At 62.1% G+C, this 26,727-nt stretch overlaps 1 protein-coding gene across 1 annotated transcript in view; it reads right to left on the bottom strand.

The window, feature by feature from the left end:
• Positions 1-22,728, bottom strand: part of SLC6A3 (solute carrier family 6 member 3) — a 34,502-nt gene extending 11,774 nt beyond the window's left edge. Inside the window, exons 1-11 of the mRNA XM_024981550.1 lie at positions 22,664-22,728; positions 20,634-20,960; positions 19,248-19,379; positions 15,108-15,333; positions 11,213-11,351; positions 10,488-10,622; positions 6,976-7,079; positions 5,515-5,639; positions 2,876-2,988; positions 1,629-1,757; positions 460-559 (exon numbers count right to left, since the gene is read on the bottom strand). Of these exons, the coding sequence (XP_024837318.1) occupies positions 460-559; positions 1,629-1,757; positions 2,876-2,988; positions 5,515-5,639; positions 6,976-7,079; positions 10,488-10,622; positions 11,213-11,351; positions 15,108-15,333; positions 19,248-19,379; positions 20,634-20,919 (1,489 nt within the window). The 5' untranslated portion in view covers positions 20,920-20,960; positions 22,664-22,728. The remainder of the gene's footprint in view (positions 1-459; positions 560-1,628; positions 1,758-2,875; positions 2,989-5,514; positions 5,640-6,975; positions 7,080-10,487; positions 10,623-11,212; positions 11,352-15,107; positions 15,334-19,247; positions 19,380-20,633; positions 20,961-22,663) is intronic.
• Between the last annotated feature and the right edge of the window lie 3,999 nt (positions 22,729-26,727).

Genomic DNA, 26,727 nt, shown 5'->3' with positions numbered 1-26,727 from the left:
CTGGCCTGAGACTGAGCCGTGGTGCGCTCACCAAACGTTCCTGTCTCTTCCCTCCCATCAGCTGAGGGCCCTAGAGACATGCCCCCTCGGCCAGTTCCCCTGCCTCCCTGGTGCCGGGACTCTGTTCAGCGGGACGCAGAGACCGCCTCCACCAGCTGGCGGCACCCAGAGCGAAGCACACCCTCCTCCTCCAAGGCCAGCCCAGGGTCACGTGGCCACACTGAGTGCCCTGACCACAGGGGTGACTTCAGGGTGCTGTCCAGGCTAATTGCCTTCACAGATCCAACCGAGCAGCGGTGGCCAAGCCCCGCTCTGTGGTGCCACAGTGCTCACAATGCAGGGCCACTGGGTGCCACAGTGACCAACCCCGAGGATGCTGGCCTGATCGGTCACGATGCCAGCACAGCAGCTCTGTCCTGCCGGTGGGAGCGCGCCATCCCAAGGAGGACTCGTTCTTACCATAGAACCAGGCCACCCCGATGACCTCCATGAGCACCCCGAAGAGGATGGACGTGCCGGCCGCGAAGTGATCCAGCAGCGTGAAGACATAGATGCCGCCCTGGGGGGAAGGAGGGCACACCCGCTGAGCTCGGGGTGCCTGGCTCTCATGCCTGCCCACAGAACTGCTCTTCCCAAATATCAGCCTGGCCTGAGGCACCAGCTTACAGACACCTTCTATTTTACTCTCTATGGAGCGTCACTCAGGAAAGAAACTAAAGTTCAGTCCACGAGCAGCCACTTGGGAACCCGGCTATTACAAAAAAACCAACCTCTCCCCGCCTTTCCAGGGCTCCTGATACAGTTAGGAATGAAAGCCAGGAAATGCCGACCATGGCAGAACCTCTGTGAGGAGGGGGCCCTGAGCCCTGTACCCCCACCCCAACCCCGGACAGACCTCCCCGAAACCTGAGTGAAAGTGAAAGTCGCTCTGTTGTGTCTGACTCTTTGCCACCCCATGGACTATACAGTCCATGGATTCTCCAGGCCAGAATACTGGAATAGGTAGCTGTTCCCTTCTCCAGGAGATCTTCCCAACCAGGGATCAAACCCAGGTCTCCCACATTGGAGGTGGATTTTTTACTGTCTGAGCCCCCGGGGAAGCCCAAGAATACTGGAGTGGGTAGCCTTGCCCTCCTCCAGGGGATCTTCCTGACTTAGGAATCGAACCGGGGTTTCCTGCGTTGAAGGCGGATTCTTTACCAGCTGAGCCCCCCGGGAAGCCCAAGAATACTGGAGTGGGTAGCCTATCCCTTCTCCAGCAGATCTTCCCGACTCAGGAATTGAACCAGGGTCTCCTGCATTGCAGGCAGATTCTTTACCAGCTGAGCCACCAGGGAAGCCCCCCAACCCTCTTGCCCCACAAACCCAAGGGCACCTCGCAGGGAGCTATCCAGGTGCTGAAACACTGGAGACCGAGCCCTCACGTGCCCAGGTGCTGCGTGTGACCGCGGGGACTCTGAGTGACCGTTGGTGCCATCCTGCCTGATTCAAGGCCACCATGTGTGTGACCACCTGTGTGTCGTTACAGGTCACGGGTTGTTTGTGGGGGTGGGGGGCGCCCCTGCTCCGTCTGCCCTGATGGCAGCAGGTGCTAACGAGACAGTGTCCGGGGCAATGTGGGCACTCACGTTGGTGACGCAGAAGAGGGACAGGAGGAAGGTGGCCAGGACGACGAGCAGCGTGAAGAGCTCCCGGTGCCGGTGCAGCAGCTGGAACTCATCCGCGAGCCCGGTGATCACGGACTCCATGCCGCCCATCTGCAGCCGGGACAGAAGGGGTGCTGTGGGGCGGCCCTCTGCCCCCCCGGGGGCCCGCGTGTGGCGTCTCCACCCACGTGCTCAGTCGGGAGCCGCACGGGGTCCCGGGGGGCAGAGGACACCCCCAGCGAGGGCTGCTCCCCCGGCATGGCCACTGGAGACGGAGGACCTGGGTGGGCGTCCTGCCCTCTGGTGGGGAGCTGACGGAGGACCTGGGTGGGCGTCCTGCCCTCTGGTGGGGAGCTGCATGGCCAGAGTCGCGCTGTCTCCTGTGTCACCACAAAGGCTCAGCTCCGCCCGGCTTCTCTAAGCAAGTGTCTGCCCCACCGCACAGCTGAGCTCTGTTCCCAGGAGGCCTGGCTTGGCCACTGGCCGTGTCCCCACTGACGTGGCCTTCCTGGCTCTCAGAACTGTCCAGAGAGGGTGTCTCCAGGAAGCCTGGCCTCCAAGGAGCCTCTGCCCTGTTCAGTTGGGACCACGTCCTCTGGGAAGTGCTGCTGGCGGGACTCATCTACCACGGGTGCGGTCCACCCAGGGAGTGGGTGGGAAGGCGGACTGGGAGAAGCAGGTGGAGTGGCCAGCTTTCACAGGGGAGGGACTGGGGGCTCCTTCCTCTTCCAGGAGGCTCAGGGGGCGCAGACACGGGACCTGAGATCTCAGGTGCTGGTCTCCAGCAGGCCGCGTGGAGGAGGAGCGTGAGGAAGTCTGCCTCCCAGGGGCCCACAGGGCCACCACAGAATGGATGTCTAGTGGGCCAGGCGGGAGGCTTTGCCCCCTGCTACCTCGAAAGGGCACCCACTCCCGCCGGCAGCTGTGGGGCAGGGAAAGCTGGAGTCAGGCCCGGCCTCGCTGGGTGCTGTGTGGACCCCATTTCCTGCAGCACCCTACTCCCGCCTCCCTCGCCCGGGACTCGCCATGCCCCTCAGGGGCGGCAGGGCAGAGCTGGTCTGAAGAGCCCTCCCCAGGAACTGTGGGGCCCCGCCGCCCTCCCACTCGGGGGCTCTGCGCAGGCACATGTACGTGTGGGCCCCGGGTGTCTCCAGGCTAGCCAGCCTCCGAGGGCGGTGGGTGAGCTGGCTGTCCCTGGCGGGGGCCCAGAGCATACAGAGATCACTCACGGCACTGTCGATGCCCAGGGTCAGCAGCATGACGAAGAAGACCACAGCCCAGACGGACGACAGTGGGAGCGTGGCCAGCGCCTCGGGGTAGATGATGAAGATCAGCCCCGGCCCTGAGAGCAGACCCTCCGGTTACCCCGGGCAGACCTTCCAGGTACTCCCCACCCCCACAACCTGGCCCTAAGGCAGTGCAAAAACTGCTCTCCTTGCACAGCCCTCCATCCTTGAGTTCAGGGCCCAGGACTTGGGAGAAGGGAAGCCAGGTCCTGGAGCGAGGGCTCTGCTCTGTCCCCCAGCCCTCGGCCATTCCCACACCCCGTGCCCCCAGAGGAGGGGGCCCAGGAGAGGAGGGGGCACACCAGCAGGGAGAGAGCAGGACAGGCTTCCCGGGGGACACCCTGTGCTTCCTGCCTCCAGACCCTGGGGGCCTCCTGGTTGGTTTCCTGTGCCTGTCGCTCACACACTCACACTCACACTCACGCACGCTGCTGTGGTCAGGCAGCCTACATGGTAGATGCTTTTCTGTGCCAGTGTACGACTCTTTAAGTGTGAGCTTTAAAAGCCACGTGCTGTTACAGAGATGCCACAACTTAGCGTGCGTTCTCCACGTGCTCCCTGCAACGCGCGTGTTTCTGTCCCCTCTGACTGTCTCCCAGACATACTCCTGGGGGTGGGGATACAGGGGGCCACGCCAGCTCCCTCACCCCAGCAGGTGGGATCTGGGTGGAGGTGGGGAGGGGTGGGAGTGGTCAGGCACTTTGACTGCAAATGACCCCAAAGTAAAGAATATCCCCACAGGAAGCTGCTAGTTGAACACTTTCAGGGTTAGTTTTACAAGAAGTGCCAGGCAGCTCGCTGGCACGGCCTCTGAGAGCTTGCTCATGGATGTACAACTTAGCACTTTCCTGGTTCCCCGTCCTCAGCGGGGCCTGGGTCAGGCACCAGCCGGTAGGGACAGGAACGGGGCAGTTACTGATGCTTCTAGAGAATTAAAGGCCGGAGCCAGCCTCCACCTCCAGGATCTGTCAGGGGCCCTAGTGTTGACCTGGGCTCTGGGACTCCCAACACTCCAAGAAGGAGCACGGTTTCTGATGCGGGCAGGAGGGGCAGATGGTTTGAAAAGCCCTGAAATCTAAGCGCCAGGACCTGGAAGATGCCCATCAGTTTGGCTGAACTAAAGTCAGTATCCTCACTTTTCATTTTTGCTCCTGGGTTAATATTTCCCCCCACCGTTTTCTTGAGAATTAGAGCCATAAATGACATTTACTTTGCTTTTCTGGGAAATGCAATGAAGAGGGTCAGTAACTTTCTGGGGTTAATGGGGATTCTTGCAAACTATTGCTATTTATCATAATAAAGGGCAAAACCCAGTGAAAATGCATAAATGCAACAGTGAGTAAATTCCACTGCTCCGTCCTTATTTGCATTAGGTTCCCTTTCCTGCCTTTATTGGATTTTTTTTTCCTGGAGGAAAGAGTGGATCTGAAAGCACGTGGAGATTCATCTGGGTCCCCAGCTTTCCTGCCAGACTTGGAGGGGCTTGTCCTGCCGGCTCCAAACTCAGCTCCCTGCTTTCCAAGCAGGGCTTCCAACCCTCGACGGGTGGACTGATGGGCTGACCCGCTGAGAGCTCAGGGCGCCAGTGGGGTCAGCCCTCTGTGCTCCTCAGTTGCTCTGCTAACGTCATCCTCCCGCTCGAGAGTAAGAAGACCCAGGAAGAGAGGAACTTGGGTGAGGGGGAAGGAGGGGCCGCCCCTGAGTGGGATGGTCTCAGATGAAGGGGCTCCTCCAGGCGCAGGCGCAGGACAACCCTCAGGCCGGTGGGGCCAGCAGCGATTTGGGGCCCAGGCCCTGGACTGACCCAGCTCCAGACTGCCTCAGCCACGCCTTCCACCCGGGATCTAGCACCAACAGACCCTCCCCCTGCACGGAATGCCCAGGGGTGCAGCAATCAGGGCTCCCCAGCACCCTGTTCTGGGCCAGGGCCCCTAGTCCTCTCCTGCTGGCCCAGGTTGCTCCTCTACGTCACCAGTGCCCACTCTTCTGCTGCCTGCTCCCGGCCTCTGAGTCCTCATCTGCAGACACTCCTGTCTGCGTTGGCTTGGTGAGCAGGTTGGGAGCATGGGTCTCTGTTGCCACCGTGTGCCAGAGACTCCGGGGGTTTATCCGCTATTACCCCACTCCCACGTGTATGCGCCACGGCCCTTGGAGGGCTGGGGGAAAAGCTTCGGAACAGAGTAACTGCTGGCGTCCAAGCCAGCCCAGCCTCTTTCTGGCTGACCACATTGAGGTCCGGCCATCTGTGCCACTTGGAACGACTCTGAGCCCTCAGCTGCACGTTCCCCACCAGGTGAGGGGGACCGGACCCTTGTCCTGCAGCCCGAGTGGCTTCCATGAGGAGCCCTGGGCCGAGGGCCAACCTCAACCTGGCCTTGGCGTCCAGCAGGAGGGCCCGAGGGGCAGGAGCTGGGAGTGCATGGAGGCGGTGGGTGCATTGTGCCCAGGTACCCTGCTCTCTGCCGTGTCAGCTGCTCCTGGGAAGGGCCCTGGGTGCCCGTGCACTTCCCTCTCAGCTTGCAGGGAAACACTTCTAGAACTGGGCGGCCCGGGAGCGGGCGCGTGGGGACCTTACCACTCACCATCCTTGGCCACGTCCCCGATGGGGACACTGTGCTTCTGGGCCATGTACCCCAGGAAGGAGAAGACCACGAAGCCGGAGGAGAAGCTCGTCAGCGAGTTGACGGAGGTGGTGATGATGGCGTCTCTGCAGGAACAAGACACGCTGTCCCAGCCCGGCTGGGCGCCACTGCAATTTCCCGTCATTATTCGTAATTGGCTGTGTCTGGTGCGGGCGGCTGGGGGCGCTCCCCAGACAGGCAGGCCGGCCCCTCCTGTGACCCCAGAGCCTGTCCCAGGCTGCCCTGCGGGAGGGAGGCTGGCACCCGCTGACAGTGGTGAGTGTCCCACCTGCACCCCCCGCTGAGCAGCTCTGGGCACTGGCCACGCCCTGGCCAGGTCAGGCCTCCGGTGACCAGCCATCTGCGCATGCCTGGGGACCAAGGGACTCTCTCCTGGGACTCTCGACTCAGCACTGATGGCGAGATGATCCCACAGGCAAAGCTAGGCTCGGGTGGGCAGCCCACTGACCACGGGGTCCCCACCCTGACCCACAGGGCTGCCAGGCAGGGCTTGGAGATGCCTCCCGGGGAACTTATTAAGATGCAGGTGCTGACGGGGTGGGTCTGGTGGGGCCCAGATGCTGTGTTTCCCCTACGTGCCTGGGGGCCCAGGGCTGCTGGCCCGGGGACCCCGCTCTGAGGGCCGAGAATTCAGAGCAGGGAGGAGGGGCTGCGGGGCCAGCCCTCTGGGGTGCCTGAGTGCAGGACCCTCACAGACTCAGATGGGCACAGGGTGGGCTCGGGAGCCGCTGTCTGGCCTGCCATCCAGACGCCAGCTCTGTGTGGACCCCTGGGTAGGGTCGGTCGGGCCATTCTGCTGCGCACACCGCCTTTGTATTTTTAACCGCATTTTTATCCTCATGATATGAAAGAAAACAAACACTGGCTCAAAGGTCAAGGAAGCAGTCCCGGAGGAAACCCCTTTCTCTGTCTTTAGAACGACATTTCGGGCCGGCAGGGGGCTGCAGGTCACCCAGGTCCTCCTGGGCCGGGCAGCGCCGGCGGGCAGGCTGCTGGGGCTCTGGGCACGTGGCACGGCCGTGCTCCCACCTGTCCTGGCGCTGAGTCTGCGGGGGGCTCCGTGGGGCCAGGGCGCGCCTGGGGCCCCCGCTCCCTCAGTGAAGGCCAGGTGGGGACACGCACAGGTCCTTCCTCGTGGGAGACAGGTGTGAGGAGCCTGACCCCGGATGCTGGGAGGATGGGGTGGCCAAGCCGGGCAGAGGAGGGGCCTCCTCCCAGGGAGGGGGCAGCGTCTTCCTGCCTCAAAGCCTCCCTTAAGCAGGAATGCGCGTTGGCCTGTCGCTTCCCTGTCTCATTTTCACGTGCGGTTAAGGGGCTGTAAGCACGGCTCCTGTCCCCTCCCCTCACCCAGGGGCACACCCGCCAGCCTGACGCCACAGGCCTCTCTCGGCCGGGACTCACCGGTAGCAGTTGTTGGTGAACTTATTATAACTGGAGAAGGCGATGAGCACCCCAAGGCCCACGCCCAGCGAGAAGCATATCTGGATGGCCGCATCTATCCAGACCTGCAGGAGCAGAGACAGAGTGAGCGCTCCCCACAAGGAGAGGTACCTGAGGGGAGACAGAGGGGGTGAGCGGCCCCCGAGGGGAGACAGAGGGGGGTGAGCGGCCCCCAAGGGGAGACATCCCTGAGAGGAGACAGAGCGGGGTGAGCGGCTCCCGAGGGGAGACAGAGTGGGTGAGCGGCCCCCAAGGGGAGACATCCCTGAGGGGAGACAGAGCGGGGTGAGCAGCCCCTGAGGGAAGAGACAGAGGGGATGAGTGGCCCCCGAGGGGAGACAGAGGGGGTGAGCGGCCCCCGAGGGGAGAGACAGAGGGGTAAGCGGCCCCCGAGGGGAGACAGAGCAGGGTAAGCGGCCCCCGTGGGGAGACAGAGGGGGTGAGTGGTCCCCGTGGGGAGAGGTCCCTGTGGGGGCATGGCCAGCCTGGGGAGAGGCAGGGTCGTGGATTGGGCCCTCAGTGCCACAGGCTCTGAGGAACAGAGTCACACTTAAACTTGGCATCACTGTCAGTGAGCGAACGTCACCTCAGGGAGTAAACCTGAGGGGCCTGAGGAGAAGGGGGCTGCATCCTGGTGCAGGACCTGAGGTTACTTCATGGGCCCGTGCCCCGGGGAGAGCAGGCACCGTGACGGTGCTACAGGACATGGTGCCTCCGTTCCACACCCACCTCCCACCCCTCCTGCGGCAGCGTACGGCGAGCGCACGGGGAGCCCACCGCGGCACACGCAGAAAGGCCCATGGAGCCAGCGGTGGCTCCAAAGCTCTGCACTCGCTGGAGGTGGCACAGGCGCATCCCGGGCGGCTGACACATGACGAATGGGCCGTGCGGTCGACACTGGACCAAGGCGCTATTTCAGACTTCGGACACGACCTGCTCAGGTCAGGTGGTGCAGAGACCCCCTACGACCTGGTGATGATGACGTGGGCGCCCCTGGGCCCTGCACAGCCTAGGGCGGCGATGAGGACAGCGGACACCCACCCTGGGGGAGCAGCCAGGCCCGCTGTGCGAAAAGTGGGGACGGGAGGGTCCTGGGGGCTGTTCCCAAAGTCCCCCAGCCTGAGATGAGGCCTGTGGGCCAGGTTCCCCAGCCGTGACTCCAGAGTCCCCAGCTGGGGGCACAGGGCAGCTGACCTGACCATGAGCCAGTGAGGGGGCTGGACACGGAGCCCTTACACCAGGACCAGGGGGGCTCAGTCCTTTGGGCAGCACTTCCAGAGGCTCTGGGTCACCCCAGCACTGAGGACAGGACGAGCAGGCGTTAGCTCGAGGCCTGGAGTGGCTGGGTGGGCAGGGGGTCCAGGTGCTGGTCGTTGGCCAGCAGGCTTCTGAAGGCAGGGGCTGGTGGCGTGGGGGGAGGGCGCTCCTGCCTCCTTGCAGTCCCAGGTCCTCTCAGTGGCCAGTGGTCACCCCAGAGCCTTTGCATGTGTGGGTCACTCACCCAGAGGCACCTCCCCGCCATCTGTCCAGGCCTCTGCTCACCGCTGCCCCAGGCCCCAGCCCGGGTCCTGCCCACAGCCCACCCTGAGACCCGCTGGGCAGCCTCTTGGGGCCGACCTAGACCGGCCCCCCATCCCAGGACAGCACAGTATCTGTCACAGCCCAGACCCCACCTGCCCGGCAAGGCGGCTCAAGAGCCGCAGATGAATGGCCAAGAGACTGGACCCCACCGAGGGCAGGGATGCTGACCTCAAAGAGGGTCCCTTCGTCCCCACGAAGACCTACAAACGGCCCAAATGGCCCTCAGGATGGAGTACCCTGCCGGTGATGGGAGGGACAGGAGCGGCTCTGCCCTCTGAGCTGGGGGCACAGGGGCCCAGCCTCTGGGCCCAAAGGCTCCCAGGAACCCAGCGGTTCCTGACTTTGTCCCTTCCTGCCCAAGCCGATGGGACGTTAGAGGAGGGGACACCCAGGGCACGCCTCACTGCCTGCCACCGACGCTTGTCATCCACCGTCCACAGTCTGCCTGTCTGCTACCTGCCATCCATCCACCTGAACTCTGCTGTCTCATCTGTCTGCCTAGCAACCTCTCCTGTGCCAACCTCTGGTCTCCACTTCCTTCTGCTTCACAGACACATCTGTTCACACGGTTGATAGCTGTTCTGCACATTCTTCCCCCTGACACCTGACTCTTCTCTGATTTCCGGGTCATGACCCACCTGGCCTTTGATGCCACAGCCACCTCCTCCCACCAGCACACCTCGCCCGCCACGGGCTTTCCTGAGGACGACACTCCGCTGACCCACCGGCGCCCGGGGCCTGGCTCTGCGGTGGGGCCCCGGGATCCCCACTGACCTCAGCTCCCCTAGCCATCCGTGTCCATCTCCCTTGGCTCCGTAGAGACACGTGTGTGGCTCTCACGGTCTCACGAGTCCTCCGTGAGCTGCCTGGCGGGCTCTACGGCTGCCCTCCCCTGTGCGCTGTGGGCCCGTGGCCATGGCGCCTTCCTCTCTCTGCTGCTCAGTGTCCGGCCTCTGCTCTGCAACTCCCCCTCCCCTGGGGCTCCTGGGGGCTCACAGCCTTGCCAACCTCCCCTTCTTCCACTTTGCTCCCATCGCCCACCCCTCTCCCCACTGTGGAACCTCCTCCTTCCCCATGAGTGCTGCCCCCGACTCACAGGCTGGCAGCGTCGGGGCCCCCACACCCCGGCCGGGACTGCTCCGCCCAGTGACCCAGCCTCCCTGGGCGGCTGCTGGGGCCCCATGTCTAGGCTGCTCCAGTGTGGTCCGCCTGGATTTCCAATGGCCCCTGCTCCCTCCAGTGACCACCCTCACCCCCGCTCTGCCTCCTTTTCCTCTCTCTCTTCCTCCCGCCCACCCCTCTTCCATTGCCCTGCCAAGTCCTGCTCTTTCAACCCAGGTGACGTCTCCCTTTGCTGAGGAACCTGCAGCCGGGCAGTGGACTTTGTCTGTCCACGAGATGGTCACATCACCACCTGTGTGGGCACCGGGGTGTCTGAATAAAAAGTCTGGCTCCCTGAGGTAGGCCTGGTTCATGCAAGCCAGCACCTCAGCCCAGCTCTGAGGATACGCTGTGGCCAGAGCTTGGGCTTCGGTCCAGCTGGGCGCCAACACCCTTGGGCACACTCTGGCGCCCCCACCCCCACCCTCAGGTGCTTGTCTGAGGACCCAGGAGGACTCCTCCAGGGAGTGGACGGCCCAGGTGAGGAGGTCGAGGGGCAGCTGCCCTGGCTTCTCCCTGCAGAGGCCAGGGCGACTCCTTTTCCTAATCCTCTTACCCTGGTCCCTTCAGACCCATGCTGTGCCCACATGGTCCCTTCTCACCTGGACAGTGAACTCTGCTGGGCAGGGCAGGTGACCCCACGTGAAGCGTTTCCTGCCCAAGATGCAGAGAGAACAACGGCCCGACCTGCCAGCCCCGGAGGATGGGCCGAGAGCGGAGGGCGCACTCACCGAGGCCTCGCAGAGCCGATGGAAGTCCACGCTCAGGTACGCTCTGATGCCGTCCACGGCCCCCGGGAGAGTGATGCCTCGCAGGAGCAGCGCAAAGAGGACCACGTACGGCATGGTGGCCGTGATCCACACGACCTGGGGAGAGCACGCGTCGCCCGACCGTACCAGCCGCTGTGGGCAGGGCTGGGCTCAGGGCCCCCTGATGGCTTGTGCTCAGACAGAGGGCCTTGGATTGGTAAGCCCAGTGTCCCGACGTCAGCTCGGCAAATGCCCCCCGGAGTGGGCCCGCCCAGCACCCTCTTTCCTGTACGTCTCCCCAGGGATTGAAGCAGGGCAGTCTGGCAGGGCAGGGGCCCTCTGTCTGCATTTGGGCCATGGCTGTAGGCTCCAGTGGCGGGACTTCCGGTGCGTGAGAGTCGAGCGATCTGTGTCTCACTGACTGTGCGGATGTGCACTGGGGGTCAGGTGTGACAGACGGGCCCCGGGTCACAGGCAAGGGCAGAGCCGCTGGGGGCCTCCGGGCGCTGGGGCGTGGCTGCGAGTGCCGGCCCGAGCGGGGGTGCGTCTGGGCCATCGTTGCTTCGGGCACCCAGACAGTGACCGAAACACCCTCATCAGCACATATTTTGCTGTGATTCCCCTTGTGCTGAAGCCACCCTCCTGACACCATTCCCCAACCCACCACGGCCCCGTCCACTCCCCAGATGGCGAGCCCTGCCCCTCACCTTCCCGGACGTCTTCACCCCCTTCCACAGGCTGAAGTAGAGCAGGACGATGACCAGCACCAGGCAGGAGGTGAGCTGCCAGCGGGGAGGGCCCAGGTCATCGATGCCCTGGCTCTCGTGGAGGTGCAGCACGCCGCGCCTGCAGAGGGAGGGGGTGGGTCCCGGGGGCTGCCTCTCCACCCGGCAGCTGGCTGGCCCAGAGACCTGCCCTCCCCTGCTAGGCTCGGCAGCACCTGGCCTGACGGCCTGGGGACCCCTGTCCCCCGCTCCAGGAAGGCCAGGCCCCCAGCCCTAGTGGAGACACAGGCCTACCCTCTCTGTGAAGAGAAACAGGGAAATCCACAGCTACAGTTTAGAATTCAACATGCCTTTCATAGCGGCGGACAGAACAAGGTGAGGATAAGGATGCAGGAGCAGACACAACCTAGCTGACACGTCCACCCATCAACGGCACGCATGCATGCATGCTAAGTCGCTTCAGTCGTGTCCAACTCTGTGTGACCCCATGGACAGCAGCCCACTAGGCTCCTCTGTCCATGGGATTCTCTAGGCAAAAATACTGGAGTGGGTTGCCATTTCCTTCTCCAACCCATCAACGGCAGGATACACATTCTTTTTAAGTGTATGTGGAACACACAGGGATAAACCGTACACTGGGCGATAAGACAAACGTCAGTGTATTTAGAAATAACGAAGTTTTAAAATATGTTAGTTCAGCAAGTCAGACTTAAGTTACACGTCAGTAACAGAAATACATCTAGAAAATCTCCCAATATTTCAAAACCAAAGAACAAACTTCTAAGCATCTCCTGTGAGTCAAAGAAGAAATCACAAGGCAGACAAGGGGATACTTTAGTGAAAATGAAAACATAATGTATCAAACATGAGGGAGGCAGTTAAAGTGGTCTCTTAGAGGCTAGTTTGTAGCTTTAAATATATAGCTTTCTAACCATTCAATCCTAAAGGATATCAGTCCTGAATATTCACTGGAAGGACTGATGCTGAAGCTGAAGCTCCAATAATTTGGCCACCTGATGTGAAGAGCTGACTCGCTGGAAAAGACCCTGATGCTGGGAAAGACTGAAGGCGGGAGGCGAAGGGGGCGACAGAGGATGAGCTGGTTGGATGGCATCACCGACCCAACTGACGTGAGTTTGAGCAAGCTCTGGGAGATGAAGGACAGGGAAGCCTGGCGCACTGCAGTCCATGGGGTTGCAAAGTGTTGGACACGACTGAGCTACTGAACAGCAACAAATGTATATTAGAAAGTAGGTGAAGTTGGTTTTAAATTTAAGCGTTTATGGAGTTGGAGTTACATGGGCTTATTTTGGGGTTTCTGAAGTCTGCTTGCACTTCGTAGGACTTACAGCTTTACAACTTCGTGATTGTATTAATAGCTATCTTGGCCTTAATGGGAGCCCATCTGGCTTTATACAGTGAGTTTACATTCCAGAAAACCTTTTCAGACCTGACAGTCACTGGAGCTTGTCTCAGGGAAACTCAGTCTTCACTGCCAGTGGAATCACCTGGGGGTGTTCTTGGCACAGTTTAATAATTGATTGTGTCGTTAACGATCTTTGACTGCGTTGTAAACCTTCAAAGGCCGCGCCTCTGTCCTGGGGTCACCTCCAGATACGGTTGGACATCTGCTCCTGCTGACAGTCCTTCCCAGGGAGGGGCGGGCAGCCTTCCATCTCAAGCCTTCTCTTCCAGATGGGAGTTCCAAGCAGACTGCCCTGGTCAGCTCTTTTTTTAAAAATCCATTTATCACATATATTCTTTCCTTTTAGCATTCTTAATAATAAATCACTGACTGGTCAGTTTTTCCCCCTCTATTTTTCTTATCTGAAAATCCTTAAGATAAATCAAGTTTTTCCAGACCTCCCAAACAAAATGTGAAAGTGAAGAAAGTGTTAGTCACTCAGTCATGTCCGACTCTTTGCAACACCATGGACATAGCCCTCTGGGCTCCTCTGTCCGTGGAGTTCTCCAGCAAGAATACTAGAGTGGGTAGCCATGCCCTTCTGCTCCGTGTCCCCAGATGGCCTCACCTGGCACATTCCACATCTCTGACAGCTTTCTGAACGTTCTAAATGGCACCAAAATCCACCTTAGAACTGTAGAAAACAACCCGGCTTGGAAACTTAGCCGCGGTTTTGTCGGTGAAATGACAAACCCAGGTCTAGGGAGAGCCGTCTCCAGACACCTGTGAGTGGTGGGATGGGGGGCGCTGGGGGCGCCCCAGGGACTTGCCTGTCGCCACGTCTGCTCTCCCCTTCCTGGTGCAGGGCCCCCTCCCTCTCTCCTTCTGGTCCCTTCTCTCCCATCACAGGCTAACACTGAGGTCAAGGCTGGACCGGGTCAGGGCTCAGCGGGACCGCGGGGGAGCACGCGTGGAGCCCAGGCCTTGCCCTGTGGGTGAGAAGCTCCTAAGTTTGGGACCCGCGGCAATGAGCCGGCCAAGGGCAAGCTGCTCAGGGGGCGGAGCGACTGACGAAAGCTCTGCCATCCTTTCCTGGATGAATCTACCGCCTCTTGCTTGCTTGTAGCTCTGAGTCCTGACCACACACTCAGGTGACAGGGTACTGGGTCTGCGTTTCCCACGGGGATGCCCGCCCTGGCGTCTCTCAGGCGGATCTGATGGGGCCGACCCCAAGTGGACTGCCGTTTCCAGCCCTGCTCTGAAACCCACTGGCCGCTGCTGAGAGCTCCCGAGACCAGGCCCTCACCTCCCTGTTTTGGAGCCCCCTCCTCCAAGCAGGCAGGCATTCAGTAGCCCTTTGACCTCCCCATCACAGACACCCCTCCCCTCCTTCCAGACGCCTTCACCCGCTAATTCCAAACTACCAAAAGGAGTCTCTTATGAAAAACTAAACAGGTCCCACCGCACACCAGCTGCGTGCTAGCCACGCTGTTCCTGGAAACTCCTGAGGAAGGCCCTGGTCCCCTCTGGCAGCCCCACATCGCCCCCCACCTAAACCCTTGGCACTGTGTCCCTGCCCATCGCTGTGGCCTTCTGCAGCGGCCGGTCCTAGAGACACGTTCCCTACGTGGGGCCCCCAGAGCTGAGCACGAGACCCCAACTATCTGGACACACAACCTCAGACCCTAGACGCCCGCAGGTTCTGTGGACTCGCTGTCCCCTGGGCGGGGTCGTTGCGACACCCACACGACAGATGCTCACGGCTCCCGAGGGCTCGGTCCCACCCTGCACACCTGGGGTCTCACCCAGCTCCGCTGACTCTGTGGGACAGGGCCCACCCCTCAAGGACCACCCCGGGCCGCCGGCTGCTGATAAAAGGCGTCCTCTGGAAGCCCCTCTGCCAGCCGGGCAGCGGCTCTGCTCACACCCCCGGACGTGTGATCACCTCCTCCGGGACCGACTTTGTGACTTTCACAGTGCGATGGCCTTCGTGTTTATGCTCATGGTTTCCTACCTCAAAGCAAGTGTTGAAACTGTGCCCACCTGCGATTAAAACCGGAATTATATTTTGGGCTGAGGTTCAGTCTTCTACATTGTCGGTGGACTCATTTCCACCCAGAAACACAGCAGACTGTGCCCAACCAGGATTTTCCCAAAGGAAGATCGCAGCCACCGGGAACTCCAGGAGTCCGCGGCAGGCGCTGCGAATGCGCTTCTCAAGAGAAGTGGCCTCTGTCAGGACGTGGGGAAGGGCAGCTGACCCGGGGTTGGGGGGGCCTGTCCAGTTCCCCTTCCTGCGAGGTCTCCCCCCAGGAGCAGAGCTGAGCTGCTGGAGGTGGGGTCAGAAAAAGGCCCCTCGAGAGCCCTGGGAAGCGGGACGAGACACAGCCCAGGGGCAGCACAGGCCGGCGGGTGACCCGGGCCGGCGCCCTCCCCTCGCACGGACGTTGGCCCCGAGGAGACCCCACTCACTCGAAGTACTCAGCGGCGGGCGTGGTCCTCGAGGTGCCGTTGGGGCCCGAGCTGGCGTTGGGGGCGCGGGCGTCCGAGCAGCGGGGGCTGTTCCAGGAGTGGTTGCAGTGCGTCCAGGGCAGTTCGGTGGTGAAGGAGGAGAGCAGGTAGTGCAGCGCCCAGGCGATGATGACGTTGTAGAAGAAGCCGATGTACAGCGAGATGAGGATGGCCGTGTAGCCCACGCCTGGGGAGAGCGTGCCCGTCAGTGTCGCCCCGCCCCGCCCCCCACGGGATGCAGCTGCCCCGGGGCTTCCTGAAACCAGGCAGCGCCTCTAAGCACGTCAGGAGACGAGGGAGAGGGTGGGTCCCGCCGTCACTGAGGAGGGGCCACCCCCTCCCAGCACCATCCAAAGCCTACCAGACCTGCACGGCCAGTCAGGGACACCCCAATACAACCAGGTCACGTGCAGACACGTGGAGGAACCGAGGGCCACCTTGGCTGCCCACCACCACTCACAGCCAGTCAGGGTCACCCAGGCTCGCAAAAAGTCACCTAGGACCACCCTGGGTCACCAGGGCAATTTGACCCAGGGGTATCCAGGGCCACCAGCCAAATAAAACCATCAGAAAAATTCACCACCACCCAGGGCCATCTAGGAAGACCCAAGGATACAAAACACCAAGTCAACGAAGGCCACCCAAAGCCACTCAGGGTCACCCAAGGACATCCCAGGCCACCCTGCCAATAGGGCCCTGAAGGCTGTCCAGGGTCACCCAGGAATACTCCGTGTCTCCCAGAGCCAAACAGGACCACTAACAGTCATGAAAGGATGGCCAGGATCTCCATGGTCGCCCCCAGCCTCCCGGGCTCATCCAGGACCAGCCAGGCCTCCAAGACAAGCCCCACCTAGCTGGGCTGCCTACAGCCACCTAAGGCCACTCATGGCCACCTCACTAACCATCCCTCCCCCAGCCCAGCCAGGGCAGACAGAGGCATCTGGGTCCACCCAACATCACCCAGGACCATGCTTGACCACGCAGAGCCCCCTGGGCCTGTCAGAGTGCCCTGTGCAGGGTCACAGGACCTGGAATTTGGGAGAGCCACTGAGGGGCTCCTGACCGCTGGGGCAGAACGGAGAGCCACGCAGTCTTTGGCGCCATGCCACCCTGACCATGGTGGACGGCTGGTGTGCAGTAAGGCCTCTGTCCTGTTCGGTGCTGGACAAGCACTGCTGCGTTCCGCTACTGTGGTTAAGTTTACCCAGCTCCACACAGACTTCCCTCATTTCCACATCCTTTCCTGGTTTTGCTGCTGGGACTGGCTTGGGCATCAATATGCTGGAAGCTCGTGGGCACCGGTCCGGTCCTGCCCGCCTGTGGCCAGGAGGAGCTTGTCTTCACGGTGACTTTTGCAGGGAGCGCGTTGGCTTGTTTTTTGTGGGTCTGGCCCTCCTTGTTTGTTGTTGTTCAATTATTAAGTCATGTCTGACTCTCTCAGACCCCACGGTTGAGCACGCCCGGCTCCTCTGTCCTTCACCATCTCCCAGAGTTTGCTCAGGTTCATGTCCATGGAGTCGGTGATGCCATCCAACCATCTCTGCTTCCCCCTTCTCCTCCTGTCCTCAATCTTTCCCAGCATCAGGGTCTTTTCCAATGAGTTGGCCCTTCACATCAGGTGGCCAAAGTACCGGAGCTTCAGCTTTAGCATTAGTCCTTCCAATGAATATTCAGGACTGATTTCCTTTAGGATGGACTGGTTTGATCTCCTTCCTGTCCAAGGGTCTCTCAAGCATCAATTCTTTGGTGCTCAGCTTTCTTTATGGTCCAACTCTTACATCCGTACATGACTACTGGGAAAGCCATAGCTTTGACTATAGGGACTTTTTAGGCAAAGTGATCTCGTTGCTTTTCAATAAGCTGTCTTGGTTTGTCATAGGTTTTCTGACCCTTAGGAGAAGCTATTTTCCTGCTCAGGACACTTCATTAAAACTCTCTTCCTACCCTGAAAGCAGATAGAGAGTGACTCCAGGTTACTTACGCGCAGACATTAAACAGCTCTAGTATCAGGAATGATTCCCCTGGTGGTTCAGCGGTAAAGAATCTGCCTGCAATGCAGGAGCCACAGGAGACTTGGGTTTCGTCCCTGGGTCAGGAAGATCTCCTGGAGAAGGAAATGGAAGCCCACTCCAGTGTTCTTGACGGGAAAATCCCGCGGACAGGGGAGCCTGGCGGGCTATATACAGTCCTTGGGGGCACAGAGTCAGACACGACTGCAGTGACTCAGCACATGGCACAGACAGGTCCTGGAACACGGCCCTTCTTGGAAGACATGCTCAGCAGCAGGAAGGCCTCCTCTGGGGTGGACCCCGTCCTTGGGGAATAACTCCTCACTGCACGTCTGTCCCCTGCGCTCCTCGGGAGAAGCTGGCTCACGGTGGACTCGTCCGGCAGCCGCAGAGTCGGGCAGCCGTGGCTTCCGAGTGCCTCTCATAAGCTTCCTGGCCATGAACTGGCTGTGGGTGGCTGCTGGAAATCTCTGGAAGGTGACAACTCTGTACACCAAATCCTCCGCTTGTGGCTTGGGGAACTCAGAGCCGCCTTTGACCAAACGCCAGAGCAGATCCAGCCCCGTGTCCCAGGGAGAGAGGCCTGAGCCTCTAGTCCTTCTGACCCCAGGGCTGCGTGCACAGCCAGCCCCCAGGCGGGCCAGGTTGCTCACGGTCACAGCAGAGTGACGAGGGCTCCTGGGGCTGACGCGGCTCGCAGGGGACGTGGGCTTTGCCCCCAGCAGCAGCACAGCTGCCCGGAGGCAGAAGGGCGGCAGATAGGGAAACAGAAGGCAGATCGATAGACGCGGTAAGTCAGGTAGGCAGGCGGATGATAGACGGCTGATACGTGACAGCCAGACAGGTGACAGACAGATGACAGGCAGACCCGTGGATAGAGTGATGGATGGGCACACAGGTGGGAGACAGACAGCGCTATGGGTTGGACTGTGGCCTCCAAAACCCATTTGTCGAAGTTTTAGTAATCCCCAGTATTTCAGAATGTGATCTTACTGAAGGCAGAGTCTTTACAGAGGAAAATCAAGTCAGGGTGGGCCCTAGTTCACTGCGACTGATGTCCCCATAAAAAGGGAAGCCTGGATGAAGAGATACCCATGAAGACGCAGGGAGAAGACGGCCCCCCACGACCCCAGGAGCGAGGCTGGGAGCAGGCCTGCCCCTCCCCCCGGCCTCAGAAGGAACCAACCAGCACCCTTGAGTTCAGACCTTGGAACTTCGACACAACAAACATCTGTTATTTAAGCCACTCTGTTTGTGGTGCTCTGTATGACAGCCCCAGCAAACTAACCTAGATGACAGACAGTAGACCACAGAACTAGGGACAGGAGGCTGTTATCTTTTCTACCGTGTTAGCACTTTGACGAAACACCACCACCCAGGAACTGCAGGCTGCGAGCAAGGACACACACTCGCAAACCCTCGGTCATGACAGGTCTTTAGAGCAGGACCGGCATTAAAAGGGTGTGTTCAAGGGCCCAGACACCCAGCAAAGCAGCACAGGATACACACCGCTGGGGCTGACCTGCTGTGCAATCACCCCAGCCGTGGCCCGCCCCCGCCACGGCCCTGGCCCACGCCCCTACCCCATGCCCCGCCCTGGTCCACACTCTGCCCTAGTCCACACCCCTACCCCACGCCCCACCCCCGTCACGCCCCTACCCCATATCCTGCCCCCGCCCCCGCGGCCTACGCCCCGCCCTGGTCCACGCTCTGCCCTAGTCCACGCCCCTACCCCACGCCCCGCCCCCGTCACGCCCCTACCCCATGTCCGGCCCCCAGCCCCCGCCACGCCCCCGCCTCGCCCCCTCCCTGGCCACACCATGCCCCCGCCCCGCCCCGCCCCGCCCCAGCCCCGTCCCTACCCCATGTCCCGCCCCTGCTCCACGCCCCACGCCGGCCCACACCCCGCCCTGGTCCACATCCCACCCCGCCCCACGCCCCGCCCCGGTCCACACCCTGGCCCACACCCCGCCCCGCCCTAGCCCACGCCCCTGCCCTCCGCCCCGGCCCACGCCCCACCCCTCCCCATGCCAGCCAACCCCGGACCCTGGCCCACACTCTGCCAGGCACGTGGGGCGTCCCCGCCCGTTACCTCTCAGGATGGGGCAGATCTTCCAGACGCCTGCAGCCCCCTCTCTGTTGAACTGCCCGAGGGCCAGCTCCATGTAGAACAGCGGCACGCCGGCGACGACCATGAAGAACAGGTAGGGGACCAGGAAGGCGCCTGGGGACGCGACAGCACACTCAGCCTGGACCCGAGGACGCGCCAGCCCGGCGTCATCCCAGCAAGCGCGCCGCCGTCCGCGTGCGTCCGGGCACGACCGCTGTAACCCTTCTTCGAAGCTCCCCGCAGGCTGGGGGCTGGGCCTCCTGCGTCTGTGCCCGGCTCCCGCTGTCACCGCACCCTGACACACCCCTCTGGGGACCGCGGTCACCCCCTGTCCGCAGGTACGCGCAGGCCCCGAGAGCAGAGCGGACCAGCCCAGCCCGGGGCGGCTCTGCTCCTCACTGCTGTCTGCTCTCCGCCTGCCCAGCCCTGGGTCCCCTCTCTCTCCTCCATGCGGATGTCTGTCCTCGTGAGCCGTGCATCCTTGGGGTCCAAGGCAGCCTGGCCCCCAGGACGCCAGCCTGCCTCCGTCGGGGCTGCAGCAGAGCTCTCTGCTGGCAGGTGCCGCCCCCGGCTGGGGTCTCTCCAGGCTACGGCACTGAGCACAGAGATCGGGGCCCCACCAGCTCAGCCGTCTTCAGCCGATTCGCTCTGCCTCATGGGAGGTTGGTTCTGCCATGGCTCTTCCGGTGTTTTGCCGGCGGGGGAGGCAGGGAGACCCCACAGGGCTGCCTGTCTTGGGTCGACTTCTGTACCTGCTCAGAAATGCCCAGCTGCTCATGGGCAGGCCCTCCCCAAGGAAGTTTCCCGAAGCCCCGAATGCGGGGCATGGAGTGACCCCGATGGGGTGGCAGCGTCTAGGAGACTCACAGGAAACGAGCACCAATCTAACTGGCTTCTCAACTTGGACTCTGGGGGGGTGACCTGGGCCCATTTCTTAGTTTTCTGCCTTGAATGCAGATGGAGCAGTTCTAGGGCTGGCTGTGCAGGGGAGGCGGGGCCGGGGAGGGGCGGAGACACATTCCCTGGACATCCTGGGGCTCCAAGCACAGGGGCTGCCGCACACTTTGTGAGCACTGGGCAGGCTGGTCAAAGAAGCCGTTCTCCAGGCCTTGGAGAATTTTCTTTTCCAAAGTGAAGGCCACTTTGGGAAGCAGAAGGCAGAGTCACGGTGCCTCCAGCCACGCCCCTGCTTTCCTGGCCTCGGCGTCCTCCCGGACAGAACCAGCAGGGGAGGAGACCATTCTGAGTGCTACCACGCAAGGTTCCGGGACGTCCATGCGCTCCGCTCCGCCGCGTCCCCCCGGAGCCCGGCCTCCAGCGCCCTCGGGGCCCCAGGCAGGAGGGCAGAAGGCAGGGGGACAGACTCACCCCCGCCGTTTTTGTAGCACAGGTATGGGAACCGCCAGACGTTGGCCAGGTCCACGGCGAAGCCGATCACGGAGAGGAGGAAGTCGGCCTTCTTGCTCCAGGTCTCCCGATCCTGGGCCTCCGTGGGGCTCTGCGGGGGGTTGAGGAGGGTGGAGTTCGTGAGCTGCACCCCGTTTTGCTCCTTGACCAGGACGAGTTCCACCGCCTTCGGGCCCATGGCATTGGCCTCCTTGGCCGGAGCCACCACGGAAGACATGTGGGCCACAGAGCACCTGCCCTCACTCATGGCCTCCTGGACTCAGGAACCTGTACTTCCGCCCTCTGGGTCTTCAGCCAGCATGAAAGATAAACACACACAGGGATGCACAGGTTTAGCAGCCAGAAGTGTGGTGCACCGGGCAGCGTGGGCAGGGAGGGGTGGCTTTCCAGACGTTTCTGTGGGGGCAGAACACAAGCTGTCCCAGCACCTAAGGAGACAGAGCTGGGATGAGCAGATGACCTGCGCTCCTCGTGGGGCTGGGAGACAGGCCATGGGGACCTCAGGCCCCTGCCCTGCTCCCCCTCCCCTAGTCCATTCCGTAACCTGCAGGGTGACATCGCCTCTAATGTGGTTTCAGTCATAACGCAAGAGGCTACCTCCACGCTCTCCCCTCTGCCGTGGTAATGTGACGATCTTCAAATGGCTTCCCACAACAGTGCACACGCGTTCTTTACACTCAGCAACCAAAGTCAGAGGCAAAATTTTAAAACCAGGGTCACCCACAGGAATTCAGAGTTTCAAAGTAGTGATTACAAAAGCCTCCTTCAAGGAACGGCTGCATGTCCACATCCACTGCGGGCCCTGGACGGCCCAGGCAGGGATGGGAGCTCACAGGACTAGTTTCCGCATGGAGCGCTTCATCTGGGAAATCACCTCCTAGTCACCTTCACGACACTCTGGGCAGTGCAATCAGGGAAGACGGAAGAAATCACACAGTCAAGCCGGAGGGCGAGGTGGGCCCTCAAGGCTGTGGGCAGCTTCAAACATGACTTCTAGCGTCTGGGTGTTTCAACTGCACACGCTCGCAGGTGTGCGTGCGCACGCACACACACACACACACACACTCTCTGAAGCAGAAGGCAGCAGGAGGCAGCGGAAACGGGGTGACTTTCCTCTGCATCCGAGTTTGAACAGAAACTCACAACACGACTCATCACAGCACGTTCCTGAGACGAATGAAAAGCACAGAAGGGACTTGGGGGAGGAGCAGAGGAACTGGCCTGCAGCAGCGTCCAGGGGCGCGGGCAGGGCTCGCGCAGACCCCAGCGGACTGCTCTGACGGCGGCCCTCGAGGGCGGGCCGGAGACCACCTGCTGGGGACTCCCGGCTCAGCATGTGGGGTGAGCCCACCTCAGGCCTGAAGCCACGGCCTCACAGGCCAGCTTTGGGTACAGAAAGCAAAACGTGCTGCTTGGGCAGCGTGGTTCTGAGCCCAGGACAGAAGCAGAGCTGCAGTCTGCCCTACAGCCAGCCTGGATGCCCAGAGCCTGCACACACCCCCACCTTCCCGGGCATCCTGCCCCATCTTAGACAGCAAAGACTAAGCCCTGCGAGAAGAAGCCACACTGAGAAAATCACCCGGGTTGGATCTGGGGGCCGCTTGCCCAAGTGGTCCCCACCAGGCACAGGTCTAGTTCAACAGGGAGCAAGCAGCCCCCAGTCTCACAGGGCCAGCTGGGCAGGGAAGCCAGGGCCAGCCGCCCCCTGCCCAGCGCCCTCTCCTAGCCTGGGGCAGGGCAGGGGCAGGGGACACCGGGATGCACACACAATCCCCGCGCCCCGTCTCAGGCTCACACCTCTCGGCCACCTCACCTTCAGATGGGCAGCTGCCCTGTTGCAGAGCGCTGTGCATCCCAACTGTCGGCTACTGTTACCTGTGGCCTCCCCCGCACCCCGCCCCGACAGTTCCTGCCCGGGCCCCGCGCCCTCGGCCTCAGACTTCAGGGGACGCCGGTGCGCGGCGCGGGCCACAGGGGTGGCCCGGACTCACCTGCGCGCCCGGCCTCTGCGCCGCTGGAGACCCGCCACCCGGCGTCCGCCAAAGCTCCAGCTCCGGGCCCGCGGCGCTCAGGGCTCTTATCTTGTCGCCGGGACCCGCCCCGCCGGCCGACGGGGGCGCCCGCCCACCCTGGCTCCGCCTCCGGGCCGCCCCGGGTGGGCGGAGGGTGAGCGGGGCCGCGCCCCGCGCCCCGGCACCCCGCCCCCGGGAACCCCTGCAGAGTCGGGGCTGCGGCGCCAGTCCCCCGCCCGCAGCGCGTTGTGCCAGCGCTCCGGGGCCTAGGGCGCGTGGGACCCGGGACGCCTCTGGTCCCAGGCCTCGCAAGACCAAGTGTGAAAGTCGCTCAGTGTGTCCGACTCTTTGCGACCCCACGGACTATACAGTGCTTGGAATTCTTCAGACCAGAATACTGGAGTGGGTGGCCGTTCCCTTCTCCAGGAAGGGCTCTTTTCCGTGTCTTTCCCACCCCAGCTTGCACCCCAGAGCTGCCCCGAGCACCGGCATCTGCTTGGAGCTTGGGGCTCCCTCGGCCCACCCACTGCTCCGCCCCAGTGAAGCCCGGGAAGGGCAGTTGCGACGGGAAGGAGGTGCGCGGCGGGCGGGGATCGAGGCGGGTCTTGCCTCCCTCCGCTTCCTCTCCTCCATGCCACCTCCACCCTGACGCTGTACCCACCCCGCTCCCCAGACCAGTCGTCTGGAACTCTCTCGTCGGTTCCGTCGCCTCCTCCCCCCGCAGCCGCCCCTCCCGAGGTCTCTCTGGGGCTCTGGGGACATCTCCCTGACCAGGAGCTGGGGCGGCTTGGGAGCGGGGGTCCTGCCGCGACCCCGGCCTCGCCCTGGTGGGCAGTTTCAGACCCCGCCCGGTCTCCGTCCTCTCTCCTCCGGCTGTGCGCCCGGGCGGCAGAGAGGTACCCGATCCTCGTCTGGGTCCGGGCTGCGGAGACGCGCGTCCTTCTGTGGCCCGAGAGACGCCTGTGCAGGACCCAGGGTCCGAGCGTCGGGCAAGGAGCAAAGCGTCCGGACGCTTTGCCGACCTGGAGCGCGAATCGATTGGAACCAAAGGGCTTGAATCACTCGCATTGGAAAACGATTTCCCTGGATGGCCGGAAACCACAGCGGTCAATACCCGCTCCCTGACCAGGCGGACTGGGATCTTTGCCGAGATGACCCCCCGCAAGACTGTACATTCGGGACGCAGAGGGATGCAGTTCCCAAGCCACCAAGCAGGCCCAGGACCCTCAGATGCAGGACGGTGTACAGGTAGGTGGCACCCTGGCTCTGCACGAGGAGGAGCCCGGATGGCAGCCCTCCCCCCCGCTCCGTGTAAGCTTTGATTTTCCCACCTTGCGTCCCTTGCAGGGGGGCGTCCACACCGCGCTCTCTGCTCTGAGCCACATGCTTGGCAGTGTCCCTCTGCCAGGGCCTGCAGACCACCCTGGCTCCTCAATACCACCGTGCCCAGGGCTCCAGCTTTATTCCGGAGACCACACCTCCCTGCCTGTCTCACAGCCTCCCCACCAGGGGCTGGTACCTGGTGTCCGGCAGGAACCACCGTCCCAGGCAGGACTGGGGTCCAGGGAAGAGCCCAGCACTCAATGTCCCAGCCTCTCTGCTGCTGTAACAAAGATGTTTCAGGCTGGGTGGCTTACAAAGTCGAGTGCCCACAGGACAGAAGAGCCTAGAAGCGCTCTGGAGCCGCCTTTAAAAGAGCACTGGCCCTATTCCTGAGGGCTCAGCCCCCGCCGGGGCCTCATCACCTGCCAGAGCCACCCTCCAGGACCATCCCGGGGCGGGGGTGAGGGCATGAGCATGGATTTGGGGACGTGCACGCAGGGAGGTGACAGGGATTTCACGAGATGGTGACGTGCCACCTTGAACCCGTGAGGACCAGCAGCCATCCCAGCAGGCTGTCTGCCCACAGACGCTCCACGTTGTGAGTTTCGAGAAAGAAGAGGCGTACTAGGTCGGGGCTCGATGCACGGTGTCATAGGAACACGGAGTGGAACCAGCCAGCTCAGACGTGTATGTCTGCAAGCACACACACCAGATGGAAAGGCCTGGGAAGGCAGGCGGTCCCCGCAGGGGCCAGCCATGGCCCGAGCCCACCCCAACGGGACTGCCGCCTCCGTGCCAGACAGACCCAGACAGGAGCAGCCCATCACGGCGTCACTAACCTGCACGAGGAGAAGGGTGCTGTGGGTATCCAGGGGTGCTGCCGCCCGCCTGGCCTCAAGATGAGGGACCCAGGGGTGCTGGAGAGCAGAGACCGAGGGAGCTGGACCCGTGGCCTGGCCGCAGAAGCCCGAGAAAGCCGGCTGCCTGACGCTGGTGCGCCTGCATCATCCTGGGCGGGGCTCCCCCCGGCCCGCACCTGTGCAGGTAGGACCTATGGGGTTCAGAGCCGATTAAACAGCCAGCCTTCACGGGCTTGGAATTCGGCCCAGGGTTTTTCTTCAGAGTGGCTGCTGCTGGCTCGGAGGCCTCCACTGGTGATGGTGACTGAGTTCCGTCCTGCTGACCTCGAGCGGTCGCTCACTGTCCGCTGTGGACCAGCTGCAGCCGCAGGTCCGGGGCGGGGTTCGGGGGGAGCCGTGGCCGGGCCGCTGTCCCCACTGTGGCTCTGCCCCACTGGAGGTCGCCGCTGGGTGTGGCCCTGTCTCAGCACCCCGACTTCAGGGGGCTGCGAGCATGTCCCCCACAGCTGCCCCACCCACAAGAGGACGAAGGCCACGCGCTGACATCAGGGTCGTGCCTTTGAGGTTCCCGAGAGGCTGGAGCCCTGGTGGGTGAGTGTAGCATTCTATCTGAGCATCAGAAAGCCGCCTGCAGGGGAGGCTGGCGGAGTGGGGCGGGATGGAGCAGAGCAGGTCAGCAGTGCAGGGCGATCCACACAGGCCAGCAGGAGCCTGGCTGGAGGGATGTGTGTGTCCTCAAGCTCGGTAGGAAGAGCTGGAGGGCTCAGGAGTCACCACGCAGGTGACGGGGTTGTTCTGGCCGCCAGGGCTGACTCTGGAGCCAGAAGTCTGAGATCAAGGTCCCGGAGGGGCTGCGTCCTTCCGAGGGTTGAGGGGGCGTCTGGTCCAGACCCCTGCAGCTTCTGAGGGTTTGCTGGTGTCCCGGGCTTGTAGAAGCATCACCCCATTTCCACTTGTGTTCTCACAAGGTATAATGTGTGCGTGTGCGTGTGTGCGTGTGTGTGTGCATGTGTGTGTGTGATGTTGGATCAGGGCTCCCCTAATGCCTCCTTTTACCTTGACAACCCCTGTAAAGAACTCATGTCCAATTAAGGCCACATTCTGAAGTCTTGGGGCTTAGAATTTTGACATCTGAATTTGGGGGCACAGTTCAACGCACAACAAAGAGGAACCTTACCAGGCCCTGGCGTGCTGCAGCCCATGGGGTTGCAAAGAGTCAGACACAACTTAGCGACTGAACAAGAAGAAGAAGAAGCCCATTCTCCAGGGGAGCAGCTCAGAACTCGTCAGAGCCTCCTACGTTCCGTGGGGTTGCAAGAATCGGACTTGACTGAGCAACTAAGTGCACACACACACACACACACACACACACACAGGGCGTGTGGTCCCGCAGCTCAGGCCAGGACGTGCAGACTTGGAGGCAGACAGAGCCGGTGCAGGAGAGCTGGCCTCTGGTGAGCCCATGTTCTCAGGAAGAGAGGACTCTCGGGGGTGCTGCCTGTGGAGGGCAGAAGAGGATGCCCCCTCCCAGGGCGCTGGCAGGACCTGAGGGCCCTAGCTCAGGCCTCCTTCCCTCCAGCCTCACTTTAGATGTGAGGGGCCAGCAGCTCTGTGGCCGCACCTTCCTTGCGGCCCGGAGCCCTTGGGTCATCTGTGCATGGCTCCCCCGCCCCTCCTGACCCTTTGCCCCAAGAGTCGGTGCCCATGGGGCTGGCAAGACTCTGGGTGCCCGCCTGAGGCCCGATCCCAGGTTCACGGGGTCGCAAGGCCTTCGTGAAGTGTCCTGGCCTCTGTCCGCCCCCCTGCTCACCAACCACCCTGACACGGTGCAAAGAGGACCCACAGAGCCACGGCTGCAGG

The sequence above is a fragment of the Bos taurus genome, chromosome 20, assembly GCF_002263795.3.
Source record: "Bos taurus isolate L1 Dominette 01449 registration number 42190680 breed Hereford chromosome 20, ARS-UCD2.0, whole genome shotgun sequence".
NCBI classification, from domain to species: Eukaryota; Metazoa; Chordata; class Mammalia; order Artiodactyla; family Bovidae; genus Bos; species Bos taurus.
The sequence above is the reverse complement of the archived record's forward strand: the minus strand, read 5'-3'. Positions and strand labels throughout refer to the sequence as shown.